Below are 21,516 nucleotides of genomic sequence, written 5' to 3'. Positions count from 1 at the left end.
GCTAAATTTGTACTTAAAAGAAGATATTATGCTTCTTTAGATGAAGCTCAGCAGGTAACGGTGAGTGAGATCAAATGATTTTCACGCCACCAAGAATGGCGTTACTTGCTTCTCAAAAAAAGGTAGTAAGAGGCCTAGAAATAGAGGATGTCCTTATATCAGACGAAATACTAAAGTAGGCAATATTTCTGAATTAAAAGAACTAGATACACTTGTAAAAGTAGAAAATACCAAAATTAATGAAATTCAGTATATTAATAATAACGATTTTAATTTCGTTGAAATGTCTCCTACTACCAGTGAGACCATGAACAGTAATAATATTAGTGATACTTGCAGACAGGGTAAGGATAGTAATACTATTATCAGTAATAGTAGTAGTAGCGATAGTATTAAAGATAATGATGGCGCAGTATCTGAGGACAAAAGCGATAATCAAAACGAAAATTATGATTATGAGTACAATAAGGAGTATTTTAAGTCACTGCTTGATCGTCAAAAAGTCACTGATATAAATCCGTGGGCATGTTTTGAATCACCATCTGTAAAAGATAATATGGTAGAGTTTTTATGTTACATTCGATCAGAGCTCATGCGGTATGGATACATAATCGATTATGATATAGTACACCGTAGCCTTACACTTGTAGAAAGTATATTGATGTGTGATCACACAGATGTTAGACTAGGTAATCTAGAAGAGTTGGCAATTGCATCATTTTGCCTTGCAATGAAATGTGCTGAACGATACCAATCTAAGAGTATCATACCTTATACTTGTCAGTGCCTCCAGGATATTGGCTACTTTGATTCTAAATTAATTTCACAAATAGAATTCAATATACTAAAGAGTTTAAACTTTAATATTAATAGTGTCACTTGTCTTGACTTTATACATGCTTACTGTGATTCTGGTAGCAGTAACACTAGCTCTGAAATTATCAAACAAGCGATAGAAACAGTGAGACAAGAATCTGTAAAATATTTGATTACAAATAGAATATCTCACACATCGGTAAAACCATCCACAATAGCATTCTTGATAGTAGTTGACGAATGTGAGATACTTGGCATAAGTTGGGAATCACTTGTTGATGAGGTACAATATAAGATGCAAAAAGACACCATAAATAAGATAATAAATAAGTTAAGGTAATAAGTTAAAATAAGATATCAATAATAAGTAAGTTAAGATAAGTTAAGATACAATAAGATAGATAGTAAGTTAAGATGCAATAAGATAGATAGTAAGTTAAGATGCAATAAGATAGATAGTAAGTTAAGATGCAATAAGATAAACGGTAAGTTAAGATGCAATAAGTAGATAGTAAGTTAAGATGCAATAAGATACAAAAATGGATTAGAAAAAACAATTAAAATAAGGTAAGAAAAGATGCAATAAGAAACAATTTAAGTAAGATAAAATGGATTAGAACAACAAACAAGATAAGATGCAATAACATAAGATATGAATATTTATTTAATATATAGTTATAATCAAATAACATTAGGCCTATAGGCCTATCTTTTTCAAATATAAAATCAAACAAATAAAGAAAACAATGTATTTGATGTAATATTTATGAAAAACAATAAGGTAAAATTGCAAAAACGAATGATAATTAAATAGAACAATACTTCTTCCCTCATTTCTTATAAAATAATTTTTAAATTTATTTGGCCAAATGGGAAGAAACAAAATTTCCAGTCTGAAGTCGGAGATGCTACCTCAACGTGGTAGACTGGTGTCAACATCATTAGTAACCAAACTGGTACCAATGATGGCTAACAGCATCACGCATACACTAAATTAATCTTAAATACTAAACACGTTTATTTTACCGTTACTTATAATACTAATAGCCGAAACTTTATAATATGGATCAGGAGGAACAGAAAGTTTTGGCATGCCTACCGATAGACGGCGCCCTTTTTTATTGTGTCAAAATTATTCTTTTCCACATGTGCGAGTTGGTCAAATCTTACTGAGAAAACAAAAATTGAAGCATAAAAATGTTGTATAAACAAGCTGCTGCCATAATAGAATCAGCGAAGAAGCAAAAGAGAAGTGTGAAATCATTACTGTACGCATGCCAGACAAAGGTATTTTGGAATTAATCGTGTATAAATTAATATTGGGTCAAGTTTCAGTTAGACCTCTCTAGTTAGTATAGTACTAGTAGTAGGCTAGGCCTTGGCTGGCCCAAGCAGGGGCCGGGAGGGGAGGCTAGGCCTGGTAAGTAGTAGTAGGCTAGGCCTAAAGAGTTACACAACGCAGGTGAGAAAAAAAATCAGGAACAAAGTGGTAGAAAATAGGCTTAGCCCTATTTAATAGGCTATTAGCAGGTAGTAGGTCTAGGCCTAGTACCGTATAGGCCTAGTATATTATTTACACGGACATTTTTTTTTTACCTAACTACTAGCTATTACTACTACTACTCTACTAGCTACCACCACCTTTGTTTTGTGCTTAACTATTTAATGTTAATGATCTTTTATAATACACTACTTTGTGCACTATTTTCACTTAGTTTTGTTTGGGTTTTTTTCCAGAAATTTGGGCAGTTGTATGCATTAGAGTAAATGAGACATTAACATTTTCATTTTTTTTTGTTATTTCAGAACTTTAGGCAGTTGTATGCATTAGTAAATGAGACATTAAAATATTCACTAATTATTGATGACATTTTGAAATCTACAAAATTGCTTCATCTTGAAAAGAGCTTATCTGAATCATTTGCCCAGGTCTGTCTCTATGATTTACTATTTGGTAAAGGACTACGTGGCAATGGCAAAGATATAAAAGCAGTACTAAGATATAAGACTACACTAAGGGCTGCCTTAGCAAGGTTAAAGGTCAAAGCGAAGGTATCTAAGAATGAGGATTTGTTGGTTAAAGAAGTGAAAGATATTGGAGGCAAGTAAAGATGCAAACTATTGTTTATTGAAAGGAGCGCATTTAGTGCTAGTGCGCCAGGTTTTTTTAGTGACATCAGAAGTTTCTCCATGCGTCCAGGATATTTAAAAAATAACTAATAATAAATTTTTACCTCATAAAATGAATTCTTTTTATAATTGAATTAAATACCGGTGGAACGTTTCAACAGTCCTAAAATGTTTATTTTTGTAGAACAGCCAGCCAGTTTTTCCTTTTTAGGCCCTTTTCAATTTAACTTTTAGCTCTGTCTACACTATCAAACTTTATGTGACAAAAAAAAATATGATGTGCCCATATATGGACATGATGATCTCATATCACTACCATATTTTAGCATATCACTACCGTATTTGGGCAAATCACACTTTCTTTGTCAAACTAGTAAGATAGTGTAAACAGAGTTTAAAGAATAACACAGTGTTTTCTTTACATTATAGTTATCCCAAGGTATGTACGAGTCAACACATTAAGATGCTCAGTTGAAGAAGCTGTTGATCACTTCACTGCGATTGGATACAAGTGTCTTTTAACAGCCAATCAGAGAAAGGAACAATGTAGTGGGATAAATCCAGAAGAACTTCAGTAAGTATAAAACCTAAATTTTGTAGAATAAAGTTACAAAATTATCCTTAATGTTACCATTTATTTTATTACTAAAAGTCTTTCAATAAAACCAGAAAATTTATGCCACCGTAAAGATCTAGTGTTGGTATTATTAGGCAAGTGTACTGAGTAAAACATATACCAAAATATCAAGTAGTGAGCCCTCTCTCTCTGAATATTTTCCCTGATATATTTTGCCAAGTACTTTACTCAGTTTCTAAGTGCTTTCATTAAAATTTTACTAATACTTATTAATTTTATTTTAAATTGTAGTGTTTTTCAAAAAGAGCTGTTATCAAGACTTGATGGTAAATCCTTCTTCATTGATGTTCATCTTCCGTTCCTTCTTGTGTTCTCACATGGATGTGACCTTCACGCCGACCCACTGTATCTCAATGGCTCTGTTATTCTTCAGGATAAGGTAAAATATTTTGAAAACAAGAAACTCTCTCAAATCTACCAATTATATTTTACTATTTTAAAATGTAATAAGAATACGAAACCTGTTAAATCTGCGGGAGTTAGTTTCCTATAATACATACGACTGGGTGTCTAGAAATCTCAGATCTAGAAGACTCAGATACTGTATATCTGAATTTTCTAGATCTAGAAAACTCAGATATCAAGATCTGAGTTTTCTAGTTCCATAAATGATCTATTGAAACATAAAATATATATTATGAATATAGAATATGTTATGACCATTTACACAACATGCAGACTGGTGGTTATGTGGAAACCTGCCCAGGATAGATAAAGAATACAGATACAGTAGGTTCTCCACTTACCGCAACCGCTTGTCTGTGTAAAATAGGCCTTATGTTGGAATTGTCTTTCTTCCTATAGGCAAGTTGTATTCCTGCTTATGTTCTCAACCCACCAGCTGATAGTCATGTGATAGATGCATGTGCTGCCCCCGGCAACAAAACAAGCCATCTTTCTTCTATCATGAACAACACAGGGTAAGTGGATATACTCATTCCAATAAAATGTAAACCGCTGAACTGTTAGTTATCTAGTATGTTTCTGATAATGATGCAATTCGGCCCTTTCGTACCTTTAAAGTTACAGTAAAATAAAGCTCTGTCTACACTATCAAACTTTATGTGAAAAAAAATGTAATGTTCCCATAATATGGACATGATGATGTCATATCACTACCATAATTATTTGGGCACATCACACTTTTTTTGTCAGAACTAGTTTGATAGTGTAGACAGAGCTTTAAGGGACACATTCAGGACCCAACAAGTGTCCCTATAATAGGTCTTTCCTGTTTATAAGGGTTGTCCATAGTGTTAAAACTTATATAGCACCTTGTCTGTTGCATAAAAAATTGTCCCTTTAATAGGTGTGTCTCCTGAATAGGGTTGTCTATAGTGTTATAACATATACAGCCCCTAAGTCTTGTTTGTTTCATGATAAAGTGTCCCCATAAAATAGGGGTATCCCCTGAATATAGTTGTCTCCACTATGTTGGGGTGTATGTGTGTGTACATACAGTATTTATTTACCATTTCTGTTGGCTGGGATGTTTTAACTTTAAAAAGTTTCTGCTTCACACAATCCAAAATCATATACATTGCTCTAATTATTTTATTTAAAATTTATTTTTCAATTTTCGTAAATTTTTTTATCTGTTGTGTTTGCAGGAAAATATTTGCTTTTGATTTGGACTGGAAAAGATTAAAAACTTTGCAAAAGTTAACGAGCAAAGCTGGCGTGAAAAACGTTGAATCCAAAAATTGTAATTTCATCGAAGACGTAAACCCATGTGAGGATAAATTCAAGACTGTAGAGTATATTCTAGTCGATCCATCATGCAGCGGTTCTGGTATGGTCGCTCGTCTAGATCATGTGACCAATGATGTCCAATCGGAGAGTCAGAAGCGATTAGAATCATTAGCATCTTTTCAGGTGTCGATTCTTAAACATGCACTGTCGTTCCCAGCTGTGAAACGCGTTGTCTATTCAACTTGTTCGCAGCATCGCGTTGAGAACGAAGACGTTGTGGAGCTCGTACTAAAAGCATTCCCAAGTTTTAGAGTTATTAAAAGTCTACTAGAGTGGCATAAAAGAGGTTTAAAAGATTCAGAAATAGGAGAAGATTGCCTGCGCGCAGAGCCGTCCGAGACCCGCACAAATGGTTTCTTTGTGGCGTTATTTGAAAGAAGAGAAACAGACGTTTTAGTAGAAGAGAATAATTCGCAACAAAAGAAGTTAAAAAGAAAGAGGAAAAGGAAGAAGAAAGGAGAAAATTCATCCGTTGAAATAATATCAAGTAAGCAGATAGAAGAAGTTAGCAAAAATAAACCAAAGAATAAAAAAAGAAGGAAAAAGAATAAGGTAGATGAAAGTATATAGATGAAAATAATCTGCATTTTAAAACTTTTTATTTTGTCCAATACATGTATCCTTTAATGGTTAACCTGTACAATCCTATATTTTACAACTGGACTGTATAGGTTATGTGTATATCGACTATTGTATTGTGAGTAGACGTATGCATGAGATGACTCCATAAAGATCAATAGAACAATGGAATATTTAACAATGATGTAATAAAGCCAATGATAATGTTAGTTGAAGGCCGTAGCAAGAGGTTAAAAATAGACCAAGCAAAGATGCTTTAAAATATATAATTATTAATATAAAATATGAAAATTTGTGCTAGGGAATTGCGGTGATTTACATTGCTAATACTAGACTTTCCCTAAGTCTGTAGTTATTGTCTTTTTTACGTTAGTCCACCAGTCGGCATTTCTGTTTTTGTCTTAACCCAAGTTTATAGTTATTGTCTTCTTATTTTAGTCCACCAGTCAGCATTTCGATTTTTGTCTGAATGTGAGCTAAAGTATTATACGTATGGAACGCCATTTGTGCCAAAAAAATTCTTTTTACTAATTTTGGTCTAGAACCTAGACTATGATAATACTTGTGTACAGTATAAACAACTTTATACATTTGATAATAAGCAACATTAAAAGTCCAGCTTCTATTTAGTACTTATTTTTAAAATATATTCAGAGAATAACAGTTACCGATATCAGTTCTGGAATCTCTTTTTCGGGATCTTTTTCATTTATTTTACTGACAAGAGATATTATCATTATCAAGTCAAATAAAAGTATAAATATCTCGATGCTCATCCTGATCAAATGCAACACACAAGTTGCAATCTCTAGCAATGTCAACAAGTACAGTGCAAATCTGAACCGTAGACAAAATCCAGCAACTATGAAAACAAAAATCAAAAAAAAAATTTATTACAGCTTTTGCAAGAACACATGGTTACATTTTTTTCGTACATAAGTTGGGGACTCCTTATGTGAAAACCCAACTTATGTACGAAAAACAAATATCGCCATTAGGACGCAACGCAAGTACGTAAGCAGCAGTGCAAATAGCTTGACCAATCACAACGTGATGGATCATCATCCATTGCGTTGTGATTGGTCAAATTACGTGCGTTGCGCTTTCTTACGTCTTTGCGCCGCAATCTAGTGGGAAAAACCAAGCTAAATGGATTAAAGGAGGCTTCCGGTTGTTTTCAACTATGATTACTGAGTCAATATTTTTTTTAGATCAAATTTTTTTTATCTAACCTAAGTAAATAGTTATTACGTGATATTAGAATATCATGTTCAACACAGTTGTATTTTTTTTGTTCAATTGTTTTTTCAAAAAGACAATATTGTATATCTTTTTGAAATAAATATAAATAATGCAACTTACGAATACCACATATTCTGCTTATATTAGCACCTGTAAAAAAAAATTAAAAATCTTTATTTTGGATACTGTGACCCTAAACTATATACATGAGAGTAGAACGTGATTAGTGCCTCTCTACTGGATTGGACCAATCACGACGCTAGGTTGCGTCCAAACAGGCTTTATCAATAATATTTGCAAAGGCAATTTAACAACACTCAGCTCGCCTTGCCAACGTAGAAACAGTAACAGTCCTTTGATCTTATGTCTGGCTGCGAAAAATACCAACAGTATTACGTACATATTCTCCGCGGCGCGCATGGGAACTGATCGTGTCACGCCACAGATACACCATGTGATCTTCGGTGCTCAGCATGCTGTTGTTAGATTGCCTTTGTAAACTGTACCTGTTTAAAAATATTATTTTTTAGAGAAACTCAAATGTTCTACCTACATTTGAAAACATTAACTGGATCACTTTTTGGTGTCTTCTTTTTTGTGATCGTTTCAACTGGGAAAGAAAATAATAAAAACAATGTGTAAGTTTTGATTGTGTGTATGTATACGTAAAGCCAATGTACAAGGACAATCGGGAACGGTAAGCGGAAAACCGCGTAGCGTGTCCCGCGTATATCCCCAGCGGAAACCGTCCATCCGCTCCGCGTTGTGTGTAAATGGTACGTAAGCGTGGTTCCCACTAGAACGCAACATAGTGACGTACGTATCGACGCAATGTGCTGTATTGCGTAATCACAAGTGGGAACCGACGACGAAACAGCAGGTTTGATTTCATGCATGCGGCGGGGCAAACATGATTATTGGAAGGGCACTTTCAATTTTCTTACGTTTTGTAGGTTGCGTTATGTTGCGTGAACCAACCAAGCTTAGGAATAACATACATTCTGTATTTCTATTACCGTTACCGCTCGTCAAGAGACAGTAATACGGGCGGTGCCTTGTTTTTTTAGTCTCTGTGTTTCCACTTACATAGATGATGGACATCATATTTTACCGCGGAATCTGAATCGCGCCTGTCACGTATTCTCCTACCTTTCCGGACTTATGTCTAGACAAACCCGATACAGAGTATTTTTTTATCTGTGGTGGTGCTTCCCCATAGAGAATGAATGTTTAAATTGAATGTGAATTTGAATGTTGATTGTTTACATTAATGTAATTTCCTAATCATAGACACACAGTAGAAACCGGATATGCATTCGTTTTAGTGATTTGAAGAGAAATGAAAAGACAAAAGGGTAAAACAAAAGCGCGTAGGCTTACGTTGAGTGACAACTATAATATTCTAAACTTGATTGTGGTTAGAATCCAGGTGTAGAATGGAGAAAACGGATAAGTGAACATAGGCCTATAGAAGTCATTTTTCCTAGACAAAATGTTCTAAACATGTTAGTCCACCAGTCGGCGTTTTCAATTTTTGTCTGAATCGAGCTCATGTATTATACGTATGAAACGCCATATGTGCCAAAACATTTATCTTTTTACTAATTTCGGTATAGAACCTAGACTACAAAACGTTAAAAATCATCGTTATTATTATTATTACCTACCTTCTTGCGGTTCTTCGATATTACGTAAACAGCTGCAAGCTTGAAAAAAATTAAAGCTTTGTTAAAATTGTGATATTGTTTAACAAAGCAATAATATCACACATTATTATATTACTAATAGTAAATACTGATCTAGATAGAAAAATGACCTAAACACTCTCCTTATCAAACTGATTTGGCTGGAGCCAAAGAAGAGACGAATTTCAACTATTTGCAATAATCAAATTTGGCCAGTGTTGAAGTACCTACGGACACAGACATACAATAATATATACATAACTTAGCCTAGTTGACTCGAAACAAACGTTTGTTTACCAACTTGAACAAACTATGAGTTTGTCAAGAACATTTTTCCAAAGTTAGCTAGTGTAGACCAGTTGAAAAACTTCAGCAAAAACGTTTTTAAAAGTTTACACTATAACTACTAACACAAATCATAAATATGATAATGTTTGCTAAGTGTAGACAAGGCTTATTATGCTTAACATACGCATTGTATGATGACGTATTTAGCGATACCTGTATGTGACAATTAGGCCATTACTATTTGTATAGGCTATCTGCCGTTTGTATGCAACAGAATGATATTATCATCAGTCGACTCTTCTGTTAGGACAAAGAACTATTGGTCTACTACTGTAGTGTCTTTCGATCTTATCTGGTCTGAATTGGGTTATACAAACAACATACTGTAGGTCTATGGAAAGTATGACCCCTCTACACAATAAAGTTTAAAAAGTGACATTTACATTTTTAATTAAAGATGTATTGTCTCCTAAAACATGAAAATAAAGATTAATAAAATCAGACTTTGAATAGCCCACTTTGTAATTTTAACAAAGTGAATCACTTCCGTAGAAAAAAAAGCACGAAAAAATAATGTTTTAACAACTGTTAAATTCAACCAAAAACATATTGCCTAGCAACCAATTTGACTATTTTTTGCTTAAATTACAGTTTTCTCAGGTATTTTTTTTTCGATCCAATTTTTGGTCAAAGTGAATAACTATTATGTGAATGTGACTTATTTTTTCAGGGGGACAGTATATCTTAAGTAATTGGGAATCAGCAGCATTTTTCATACCTAATTTTACTCGCATACGCGAACTCAATGCCCATTTTATGCCTACATCCGTTTAGTATTAATATTAGCCAGAGAAACTTTTTAGTAATTTAGTATAATTATCGGCGCGACACACGTCGACAGAGAAAAATGGAAAGTAATAATGAGGCCGTCAGTGGAACCGTAAACAGGTTGCCATCAACCAAAAGAGAGAGTGTTACAGACAAGCACATGAGAGTTTGATAATAAAAAAGAAGTTACGTGTAGGCTTACCTTTCTTTCCAGGCCAGCAGAAAAAGATCATTACAAATGATGCTATACCGGCGAGAAGTGTAATTGATGTACCTATTGTAGTTAAGTCATTTGCACATGTATCAGTGTGGTTTGATTCCAAGTGCCAATCTTCCCTTGGTTCAGAACATTCTGATAGACCAGCTATAGCAATAGATGACCCAATGCAACTGATACCCAATATAACAATGAATATTGAGAAATACACCTTTTCTGCTTCTGATGCCATTGTAAGTTAGATTTCGAGAGTTGTGTTGTTCTCTTAGATTTGGTTGAAATGTTTAGCGTGTTGTATCAAACAAAGTCTGCGCAACACCGCTTATTATTAGATCTTTATTTTAGCGTTAAATTATATCGAATTTGCGAGACATACACTTCGGATTCAGTTGATGTGAAGTTAATGTGTCGAGGTTTAAGCGAAATTTAGAACTTCTCTCAGATCTAGCTGAATGTGTAACTATAACAACAAGGCCCGTGGAACTCTGCTCTTCAATATTCTGGGATCAAGATGATTTTTGCTTAAGCGTTTCATAAAATGCCTGCAATATCACTCTCGCGCTTTGTTGAAGCGTGTTGGACTACTGTGACGTTTTTCTTCAAATCTGAATTGATTTTTAACGTATAAAAGTTCCTGTGTCACCATGCACCACTTCTCAAATCTGGTTGAATTTGAAGTTTTCTATCGAAGCCTGCAGAACTATTTCTCAAATCTGGTAGAATGTTAGCGTTTTATACAGACTGTGTGACGTAATTATTGAAGTTTCTTCTCGTCATAGTTACGATAATGGAAAGCAGGTGCCAGGCTCTTCCAGTCTAGAGATAGCAAATTGATAGTCGTGTTTGGAAGATCGAACAAAATGCATTATTGTGAAAACGGATGTCTACTTAAGAACAAACAAGAGTTTGAAAAGTACCTAAAACGTCATAAACTTTGACCCGCCTTTCCAAAATGAATGAACCTTGGCCACAGAAACTCATCTACATGAATGTATTCTAATCAGATCAATACGAAGATAATGTTATTTTGACATTATTTATCCTTTTTATCTTTTATAGTTGATTTTAACAAAATCAAATCAAAATGTGTGGTTTTAGTGTCAGATAGCCCTATATCCGTGAACATTGTTTGGTCCCGAAGGTGACCCCGTGGGATTTCTGCAGTTGATTTGTGAGTCGATATATAAATTATTAATTTCCTACAAAATAAAAACGACATACAGGAGGCGGGCACACAACTGAGGAACAAGTATTAGGCCTATACCTAAAAGGTTTTGACTGCCCTTTGTGGTATATGGGTTACAACAAGAAATTATTCATATTCCTTGACTAATTCCACAGGACATAAATACAGGTTTTTTTTAAGAAGGTCCCGTGAAATTCTCTCAGAGAAGGCACTATTACAATCAAGGAAGAGTGAAATTACTGATTAAAATGACAGGTTTCATAATTAATACTGTAATCAGTCAGGTGTTATTTTTTTTAAGTGCATTTGTTTTATTCTGTATCTATTTCAATAAATGTTTAATTTAATTTGATCAAAGCAATATTCCTGTTATGTTATGTTATTGTAAAGCTTTGATGATAGTTTATTTTAATTTGTGTGTTTTTTGTCTATTCTTTTTGTGAGATTTGGTTTTATGTGGACTTAGCTATGAAGATCAGTCTTCATCAAAATATCATCAAATATCTAATAGATATTGATAATAGTCGGAAAGGTCTAATTTTATAATAGTTTTTAACAATATTCATGATGATTTATTTTTTCGGTTGTGCGCCCTCTACATTTGATTGGAGGCAGAGCAGACGATTCCGTGTTTTTTTTGTGAGTTGTATAAATTTTTTAGTTCTAAAAAAATGGCTGATTATGAGAGTGTTCTGTGTGTAAAACCAGAAGCATTTGTATACAAAATTCCACCAAGGGCCACAAATAGAGGTTACAGGTAATATGGCATATTTTTTAAAGAAATAGTATTTCATTTTTTGACATAATAAGTAAAGGCCGGTGTTAGGTAGGCTTCGAGTGAGATGTTGACCGAATTACGTGGGTACGTCGTGCAGGTGGGAGGGTATTTTATATGGAGGAATTAGTAGCCTAGGCTAGGCTAGATGTTTTTTTTTTGGCGAGTGAATTAGGTAAATCTAGTTAGCCTATTAACCAGACCTAGGCCTAGTTAATGTTTATATGTTTAGGCCTAGTAGGCTAGCTGTGTTTAAAACTAAAAATCTAGGCCTAGGCCTAGGCCTATTTAATTATTAATATTAACGTTTGCTTTCATGCCAAGAATCAAGAAAGAAGAATAAATCTTACTTGTTTACTGAATTCAGGTCTCCTGGGTATAAAGGCCAACCAAGCATAAATGCTTATAGGCCCATCGTGAAAAAACAATAGGCCTATATCATATTAAACATATGGCGTAAATTTGTGCGGATCGTCAGACCAGCTTTTTTCAATGAACACATTTAATTAAGATTATTAAGTTGTAAATTTAATTAAGTCAAATTTATGACATCATTGGACGAAGAGTTCCACCGATTTACAATTCTCCTAGAGTTAGTTCGAGGAGATGATGTTTCAACTTAAATGAATTTCCTCTGGTAACATTAAAGTAAAAAAATAAGCCTGTTGAGACATTAATCATTATCTATACCTCTAATCATCTGAAAGCTTGAAGAATATCCACCCTCTGTCTACGGTACTTGAGAGTAGGTAAATTTAAAGCTCTTAATCTGGTTTCATATGGCAAATGTTTAAACTCTAAAAAAATGCGTGTAGCATGTTGCTGCACTTTTCTAGAATTACTTCTTTTTTTAATTTGGGGGAGTAAAGTATGTTATAGTATTGAAGAGGAGGCCTTATACTGTAATTGCCTTATATAACTTTACCATCCCGTTTGTCTTAAAAAAATGAAATGATCTGTTGATCATGTACCCAATTTCATATTAGCTCTTTTGGTAACATCAGCAAGATGAGCAACAAAATTCAACTCCGGATCAAAGGTTATTATCAACTGCTTTGAGTTCAACGTTGTTCATGTAATATTGGAAATCAGGATTACGCCTGCCATAGTGGATACATTTACATTTATCTTCGTTAAAAGGCATCTGCCACTTTTTCGACCATGCAGACAATGCATCAGTATCAACTTGGAGGTTTGTCTTTATTCAAATTTACGATTCTAAAAAGCTTTTTATCATCGGCGAACAATTTTACATCGGAGGGACTAACCATCAATAAATCATTGATAAAAGCTAAGAAAAGGATAGGCCTGAGAACACATCCCTATGGAACTCCAAATTACTTCAGATTTAGAAGAAAAGATGACCATTACAGTAACTTGTTGAGATCTTCCAGACCTCCACTGATCCCAAAACTAGCTAATTTCTAATTTGACAAAAAAGATGCTGATGGGGCACAGAGTCAAAATCTTTTAAAAAAAATTGATATGTAGACCTTCATGCCGTTAGAGAACAGACGTCAACTGCTTTGTGATTGGTCCTCACATAAACTTGAGCCTCCCTCCTGCCCTTAACTTAAAAAAACATGACATCCCTCTAGAAAAATGATGTGTGTAATGTGTTTTTTTCCCCGTTTTTATTTTTCCACTGATATGTAATGATCCTAATTGCTACAGTACTTACTGATCACAGAATTAGCTGCATATCTGAATGGGTCAAAATTATGATAATGATTACAATTTGTTTTTAAAAGTTAAATTGCAACTGCGCACTGCGATTGTAACACTTAAACAGTTATGACATGACATGAACTAGGCCTATACTGCATACTATTCTGCTTTCATAAAAATCCTAATCTTGTAGGTCGTACGTAGTTGGTACTACTTCTGGCAAAGCCATTATATAGTCTTAAAATAACAGTAATGTCTGGATTGGTAGCTTTACAGTACAATTCTCACCCTGATTTTTGTTATATGCACAATACTAAATACTTGCTGTTAATGTATTGTTACTAGTTAGTGCAGACAAAAATTCATAGCTAATTATCCCAGTAGAGGATATACTCTAAAGGAGAAAAGACTAGTGTTGTAAAATTCACATGGTTTAAGTTACAGAACAGGAATATTGTGTTAAAATTGTAAAGTCACTTCCTGAAGTTTGTGGTTGAAGTCTCTAATAAAAGTAATTTGAATTATTGTTCCATATGATGACCTCTGACCTAATGCAATGAACAATTTGTCACAATCACAATTTCTGCTTTCTAACAAATCGTGATGATAATTTCGCAATTAAAAAAAAATTCCCAACATACCTTGCTATATACATTTTTTGGAAGAAAAAAAATAGTCATGCTAAAATATCTATAATTAAAATAATTGTATAAAATTAACAAAAAATGATTTACTTAATAATATAATATATTATATATTTATTATATTACAAAATTCATTTATATAAGTTATATTATATTATTAATAAATTATTTATTTAAAAAATCTTAAACATATGCCTTCTTACAAACAATTTAATTAATTTATTATTTAATATAATAATTAATACTGTCATCTTCACTGTTTAAAAATGTTTTCATTTATTTTATCTGTTTAAAATTTCTTCTATGCCTATATATAAATTTAAGTTTTCTTATTTTTACTTTTTAAAATCACTTTATCGCAATTCAGTTTTACTGTGAAGAAGATAAGTGTACAAATGATGAAGTACTGTATACCATGAATGAATCTGAATTGTCCTCCTTTCTTGCTTAAAAATAATGACAATGTTTTTTAAGCTATTTAAAAAAAATTACAGTATAGTAGGTTGTTTATTGTAATTAGCTTGTTACTAACAACATGATTTCACATTTGAAATGATTGGTTAGAATTGATGTTGTATATGTTTATGCAGTGTTTCTTTACTTTAATAACAAATTCAATGTTGATTTTTAGAGCTGCAGACTGGAAGCTTGATGCGCCTGACTGGACAGGGAGGTTAAAGGTCATTGCAAAAGGAAAAGCATGTTTTGTAAGGTTAGAAGACAAAACCTCAGGTAACATTGATTTATTTATATTATTAAATACACATTATTTTGAGAAATCTAATATGCATCTAAGGGTATGTTCAGACTCACGGCGTTACGGTGGAGTTATGTAAGCGGCGTACATATTTTTGTGTCTGAACCATGCCGCGGATTAGCGTTAGGGGGCTGTTACGCCGCGCCAGTGGCGTTAATAACCCTAGCGGGAGAGGGTAGATTTAATAACGCTAATCCAGTGATGCATCAGTGATTTTAACTTTAACCAATGAAAATAAACGACCACGGTTAGCATGCCAACAGCATACCTGTACAGCGAGATAGATAAACGTTAAACTATCAGGTTTTCAATTTTAAAGAACAGTAGGCCTACAGTTGGCGTCAGCGATATGATATTTTTATAAATTAGTACACATTAATACATTAATCAGATAATTGTCTGTGTAATAATTATGTTTGAAATTATTTTGAATTAGAATGCAATTCTGCAAGTTTAAGAACAAATCAGTATATTTTGAAGGTAACATATACATAAAAATAACAAAAAAACAACTTTACAATGTAAACTGTAATAAATGCGTTTGTCATGAATGTATACATAGTTATATCTGCTTAGACCTAAGAATCAGGCATTTGAATGTTGATCGTTTTAACGCCATTAATTACCGTACGCCTTCCGTTAGATAACAGACCTAACGCCATGAGTCTGAACATACCCTAAAGCCTAGTATAGACTATCATGTCAATCTATTGACAAACAAAATTGTGATGTGCCCATATATGGCAGTGATATGATGTGGTCGTATCCATATATGGGTACATGAACTTTTGTTGTCACATAAAGTTTGATAGTGTAGCCAGAGCTTTAAGCCTAGTAGTGTCCTATTAAACTAGTTTGACGAAGTGGGATGTGCCCAAATATGGTAGTTGACATCATCATGTCCTTATATGGGCACATCATATTTTTTTGTCACATTAAGTTTGATAGTGTAGACAGAACTTAAGAGAAATGATTGAATACGAACAAGTTTATGACAAAGAAACCAACATATTAATACAATTTTGTTTATTAAGGTGAGCTGTTTGCCGAGTGCCCGGTAGATAGTCATCCTGGTGTGGCTGTTGAAGGCGTTATGGATTCTAGTCGATACTTTGTGCTTAGAATTGAGGATGGCAATGGTAGGTAGTGGTGAATGGTATAAAGCCAATTAAAGGTGGGGAGGGGCAAGAAAGAGGCGTGTGTTTGTAGGGAGAAAATGTCATATTGGATCAATTTTGCAGTGTGGCTTAAGTGATTCTGTAGCAGATAGTATGTTGACAGTCCTTGTATACTGTCATGATATGAGTGTTTTTCCTTAATAAATGACATGGTACGTCTAGGCGTAGCTCACCTTAACATGATTCTAAAAATAGCTCTGTTTCTTCTGAAAGGAAGATAGCATTGCAAAATAAATAAAATATTCCTATGTTAATTCTAGATTTAAATATTCTTTTTTACATTGTAGATAGATTGATTTACAGATTCATAAATAATAGTAAAGTAATTTACAATCTCTTATGAAGGAGAGTCAATTATTATTTTGTAAGTTAGCTTCCAAAATGCAATATTATTTTTACAGGTAGGAAAGCATTTATTGGTGTTGGGTTTGCAGACAGAGGTGATTCTTTTGATTTTAATGTTGCTCTCCAAGATCATTTCAAGTAAGGCATTAATATGTTAAATTTAGGAATACTCTATAATATTTTATGAATTGGACCACACTTTTGTATAGTGTTGCAGTATAATATTTAAACACTATATTTAAACAGCATTATTACTTGGCAAAGTATCATTTTGCCAATATACTGTAGTACAGTACTTGCTTTGTTTGTTGCAGTAGCACAATAGCGTCCACAAGTTTTAAGTTTTTTGGGTGTTAATAGGTATATACTTACAGAACATAAAAAAATAATAAAATAAAATTCATATACAGTATGGGTCACGTCACAAAAGCTTATTATATTACAATCTGACTTACCTGTATCTTTCTTACGAGATATTAAATAGCACGCCCTCTGTATTCTTTTAACATGGACCAAAATATTATATATATTATATAATATAAAGTACTTCACTCAGTTTCTGAGTGCTTTCATTTTTGTTATTAATTACACCACAAAAAACCCCCTGATAATCAGTCTATATGGATGATAATTAAACATACACCTGTTAATTTTGTTTGATAGATGGATTAAACAGGAGAAGAAGATTGAGGATGAACAAAAACAGGCAGCATTAGACCCAGCACCGAAATTGGATCTAGGGTTTAAAGAAGGACAAACAATCACCATCAATATAGGAGGAGGAGTAAGTTCACCAGCACATTAGTAATAGGTTTTTCTTATAAGGGATGAGATGTCACATGATCTTCAAGCCCTGTCTACACTATAAACTTTATGTGACAACAAAATGTGATGTGCCCATATATGGACATGATGATGTCATATCACTATCATGTTTGGGCACACCACTAGTTTGATAGTGTAGGCAGAGCTTTACATTAAGGGTATCTCCCGCCAGGCTAAAGACTGTTTTGATACGCTCTCCATTTAGCTTAATGTTATCTAGCAGCACCCTAAGAAACTTCTTCTTTTGGCAACTCAATAAATTACAATAATGTGTGCCAAAAAAGGTAGGTGAAAAGATATTTACATTAGTGTTTAGGGTGGATAGTAAGTTAAAATTAAGGGTAGAAGACCATAAAATTAAATTTTGACTATGGGTGGAATACCATAAAGGCCAATTTACACAGACTGGTAACAGTAAGGAGAAAACTGCATAGCTTGTCCCACATAGATTGTGTATCTATCCTAAGCGGAAACCGCCCATGCACTCTGCGCAGTGTGTAAATGGTCATAAGGAATAATAACATAGATTATGTCTGTGTAAATTGGCCTTTAGGCTTTCCCATCATGTTCACACTGCACAACTAAATACATTATTGGGAGTCATTACAATATGGAAAAGCAATCTCATATGTTTACTCATAAATTTATATTTTGAATCATAATATTTTTCAGAACAAAAAATCAGCAGCCAGGCCCAGATCGGGTCCTGGAGGAGCACCTGGTCTCTTACCACCACCACCTGGTGCCAAGGGTGGTTTTATAGCACCACCGCCATCTAGGCCTACAGAACAACCCAGTCAACCAGTACCACAGCAGCATCAACAGCAACAGTTTAACCAACCAGATTTATTAGGTAGGAGGTTAATCTTTATTTTACTTCTTATGCTTACTTTAATCAGGGAGGTATACCTCCCTGCTTAAATATTATATATATATTACTTAAAATATTATGACATTAACATAATTTATTTTCTATGAAAAGAATTGCAAGATAGCATAGCTATACATACATAGCGCCCTCTATAAAGTCCTAATTTATGTAATTAATGTCGTCCATTAAATCATGATTTCTGGCTTAACATGAAAACAAAAATAATGCCTGCTGTTCTTTTTTCCCATTGTACATTAAATCTGAAGCCTATCGTATCAATAAATAGCAATTTCTTTTCTGTGTTTTTATCCTTGATTGATCCACTTAATTATCTGAATGAATTAAAAAAATAAAATAAATCAAAATATATTTAATTGTTTTTAAGGAGGATTCGCATCCGCTTTTTCACAACCAAGTAGACCAAACCCAAACATTGACCTTCTTGGGGGAGTAAGTTCAACGACCCCACAACAGAATTCAGATTGGGGCGACTTCACTAGTGCAAACACTCAGTAAGTATTGCATCCATCTAATGATCGATGTTTGTCCAATTTAAAATCCTATTTAAAATGTTTATACATTGGTACTATATAACAGCCATTCATTAATTTCCATATATTTTGTCTTCAGGTTCCTATTTCAAATTTGATCAGACATGTGTTATATTTGTGTTAAGGCCAATTTACACAGACGAGCAGTACCGGTAATAAAAATATAGAATCTATGTTATTCCTTATGAGCATTTACATAAAGCTTGGAGCGGACGGGCCATTTCTGTTGAGGGTAGAAATAGATTCTATGTGGGATAAGCTACGCGGTTTTTCGCTTATCGTTACCGCTCATCTGTGTAAATTTGCCTTAATCAGTGGTCATTTGGAGTGATCAAGAAAATGTTTCTTTCAATCACAATTTGACAAGCCAGTCATTATCAATATTTATATTATTATCGATATTAATATGTGACAATACAGTACTTTCCATGTACAAAACCGATCTTGTAATCATTATTTTACCACCATTTCTATTATCAGACCAGCTTCCAATACCAACCAAACAGGATGGGTCCAGTTCTGAACTTGTTTCCTGAACAACGAAGCGGTAAATATTCCGATGGGGCTAAAACGACCGTAGCCTCAGTAAGTAGATCATTCCATTGTAGATTAATACTGTAACAGGTCGAAGGTTGAATAAAATGAATATTCATGTCAAAGGTTAAAGGTTACAATCATGGTGATTTGCAGATTTCACTAATGACCTTTGATATTTTTGTATAATCTAATCGACATTGAATGTGGGGTTTCTTTGTAATCCTTTTACTTGATGCTAATGAGAAATTAGTTAAATTATCTTATGAAGTGATATACAATAAAAATAAATGAAGAGGTTTTCTGCAATAAATGATCATGTTAATACTAGTAAAGTGAACCTCTGCTTAAATCCCCTTTATGTACTAGACGTGTTCCTAATGCACATAACATAATAATATTATATAAATACTGTATGTAGTTTAAGAAGTTTAAGAAAAAAATATTATAGCTATCGAATATCCAAGTGCTGAGTGTTTCCAACTAAGTGGATAGAATTACAAATACATTAGTAGGTCTACTTGCCTGGAATGACGAAAAAAGGAGGATTTTTAAAATGTACTACAATATAGTATGGTTATAATTATATATCAGAAAATCGCACGATATTTCAGGCCTACTGTATCATGTCACATTCATTTTTAATAAGGCTGTGTACTGTAATAGTGTATTATTGACTGGCCTACATAAGTTCTGCCTTGTTTATTTTATCAGGAATTGTCTAACTATGGCCAGTTTACCAATATAAATAAAACTAATGTGATTATGATGTGAATGCGCATGGTCAATGGGAAAACTTGCTTTGAAAATAAATTACAAAATAGTCTTCTATGAGAGTTAGATATTTTTGCTTGTGCTTAATTTTCGCTATTGATTTATTTCCGTGCTAATTAAGGATGTGCAAAAATATATGACATAATTTTGTAATATTTGTTCATGCTTCAATGATTATTCATATTTAGGTTTTCTTTCATTGGTTGTCAAATTATATAATTAATACATGTATCTTTAAACATCCATGTGCATGTGGTTGAAAAGTGTAAAATATAAAGTCTACAGCGGCACAAGCAATGATCATTGGAATGGCGCTATAGAAATTATTTTTTACCACCATTTTAAAAACTGAATTGAACAATGTATGTTTTTATGTTGCTTTAAAATAATTCAAATGTAGTACAGTAAGTCTCAGTTAAAACATGTTGGTAGTACTGTACATTAATGTACAAACAGCAATTTAAATAACACTGTAAATACTTACTAATACATCCTTCATATCAAACTTCCAGGTTGAAAAAGTAACTATTGTACATACTTAACATGCCATCAGATGTGTCTAGGTGGTCCACTTGTTTGTGTATTTTTATGTTTCTTTAAAATAATTCATGTATAAAGATGAAACATATTAGTAGTACAGTATTTAAAATGGTAATTCGTTAATACTTACTAGTTCCCTATCCCAAGAACTGACGCAGCTAAACAACTAGATATTCCATGACTGTTTAATATTTTTACATTTTTTGTGCTTGTATATCTAAATAGTATTATAAAAAAACAGCCTTTTTTCCATTTTTCCTGTATTGATGAATAACTGGTTTGATTTGAATTTTTTTTTAATTAAAGAGTTTGGATTATGAAATTATTTAAGAGAGTAAATTAGTAATTAAAACTAAAGCTTATGTTTTGATTGATATAATATAAACTATTTTATTAAATTATTACAATGTTATATTAATTAATTCCTAAATACATTTTTTCCAATAGTCATTGACACATGTAGAAATATATACTTAAAATGAATGAAAGTTGTCAGTTTGATCATTGTATTCTGCATTGTCATCATGAATGTTGTAAAGGATTTTGTCATGGGTTCAAAATTCATTATAATATAGATATATTTTATGATATACTGAAATGTAGGTCCTTGTAGTTGTATATAAACTCATTCCACCTGATATACAGATTTGTGTTCTTTGTTTGTGTACAGTAACTTTGTATGATAATCTACTAA

General features: G+C 33.1%; 2 protein-coding genes across 2 annotated transcripts; both read left to right on the top strand.

The window, feature by feature from the left end:
- The first annotated feature begins 1,966 nt into the window (after nt 1-1,966).
- LOC144858893 (28S rRNA (cytosine-C(5))-methyltransferase-like) lies at nt 1,967-7,805 on the top strand. Its single transcript, XM_078715032.1, has 6 exons — nt 1,967-2,103; nt 2,623-2,917; nt 3,376-3,520; nt 3,815-3,962; nt 4,388-4,503; nt 5,194-7,805. The coding sequence occupies exons 1-6, from the start codon at nt 2,014-2,016 to the stop codon at nt 5,903-5,905; spliced, it is 1,506 nt and encodes a 501-aa protein (XP_078571158.1). The 5' UTR covers nt 1,967-2,013; the 3' UTR covers nt 5,906-7,805.
- Nucleotides 7,806-11,992: 4,187 nt separating this feature from the next.
- Nucleotides 11,993-21,460, top strand: LOC144858892 (adaptin ear-binding coat-associated protein 2-like). The gene is made up of 8 exons (XM_078715031.1): nt 11,993-12,117; nt 15,079-15,179; nt 16,239-16,347; nt 16,788-16,865; nt 17,391-17,511; nt 18,225-18,405; nt 18,809-18,935; nt 19,455-21,460. The coding sequence occupies exons 1-8, from the start codon at nt 12,032-12,034 to the stop codon at nt 19,495-19,497; spliced, it is 846 nt and encodes a 281-aa protein (XP_078571157.1). The 5' UTR covers nt 11,993-12,031; the 3' UTR covers nt 19,498-21,460.
- Nucleotides 21,461-21,516: the final 56 nt, after the last annotated feature.

This window comes from Antedon bifida, chromosome 2 (genome assembly GCF_963402885.1).
Source record: "Antedon bifida chromosome 2, ecAntBifi1.1, whole genome shotgun sequence".
NCBI classification, from domain to species: domain Eukaryota; kingdom Metazoa; phylum Echinodermata; class Crinoidea; order Comatulida; family Antedonidae; genus Antedon; species Antedon bifida.
Note: the sequence above shows the minus strand (reverse complement) of the source record. Positions and strands in the feature narration are given on the sequence as shown.

Bases quoted from the DNA above. Each gene is read 5' to 3' on its own strand.
- LOC144858893 (XM_078715032.1), top strand. From the start codon at position 2,014: ATGTTGTATAAACAAGCTGCTGCCATAATAGAATCAGCGAAGAAGCAA. The intron at 2,918-3,375 runs GCAAGTAAAGAT...TTTACATTATAG, and splicing joins AGAAGTGAAAGATATTGGAG to TTATCCCAAGGTATGTACGA. The intron at 3,963-4,387 runs GTAAAATATTTT...TTCTTCCTATAG, and splicing joins CTGTTATTCTTCAGGATAAG to GCAAGTTGTATTCCTGCTTA.
- LOC144858892 (XM_078715031.1), top strand. From the start codon at position 12,032: ATGGCTGATTATGAGAGTGTTCTGTGTGTAAAACCAGAAGCATTTGTA. The intron at 12,118-15,078 runs GTAATATGGCAT...GTTGATTTTTAG, and splicing joins GCCACAAATAGAGGTTACAG to AGCTGCAGACTGGAAGCTTG. The intron at 18,406-18,808 runs GTAGGAGGTTAA...ATTGTTTTTAAG, and splicing joins TAACCAACCAGATTTATTAG to GAGGATTCGCATCCGCTTTT.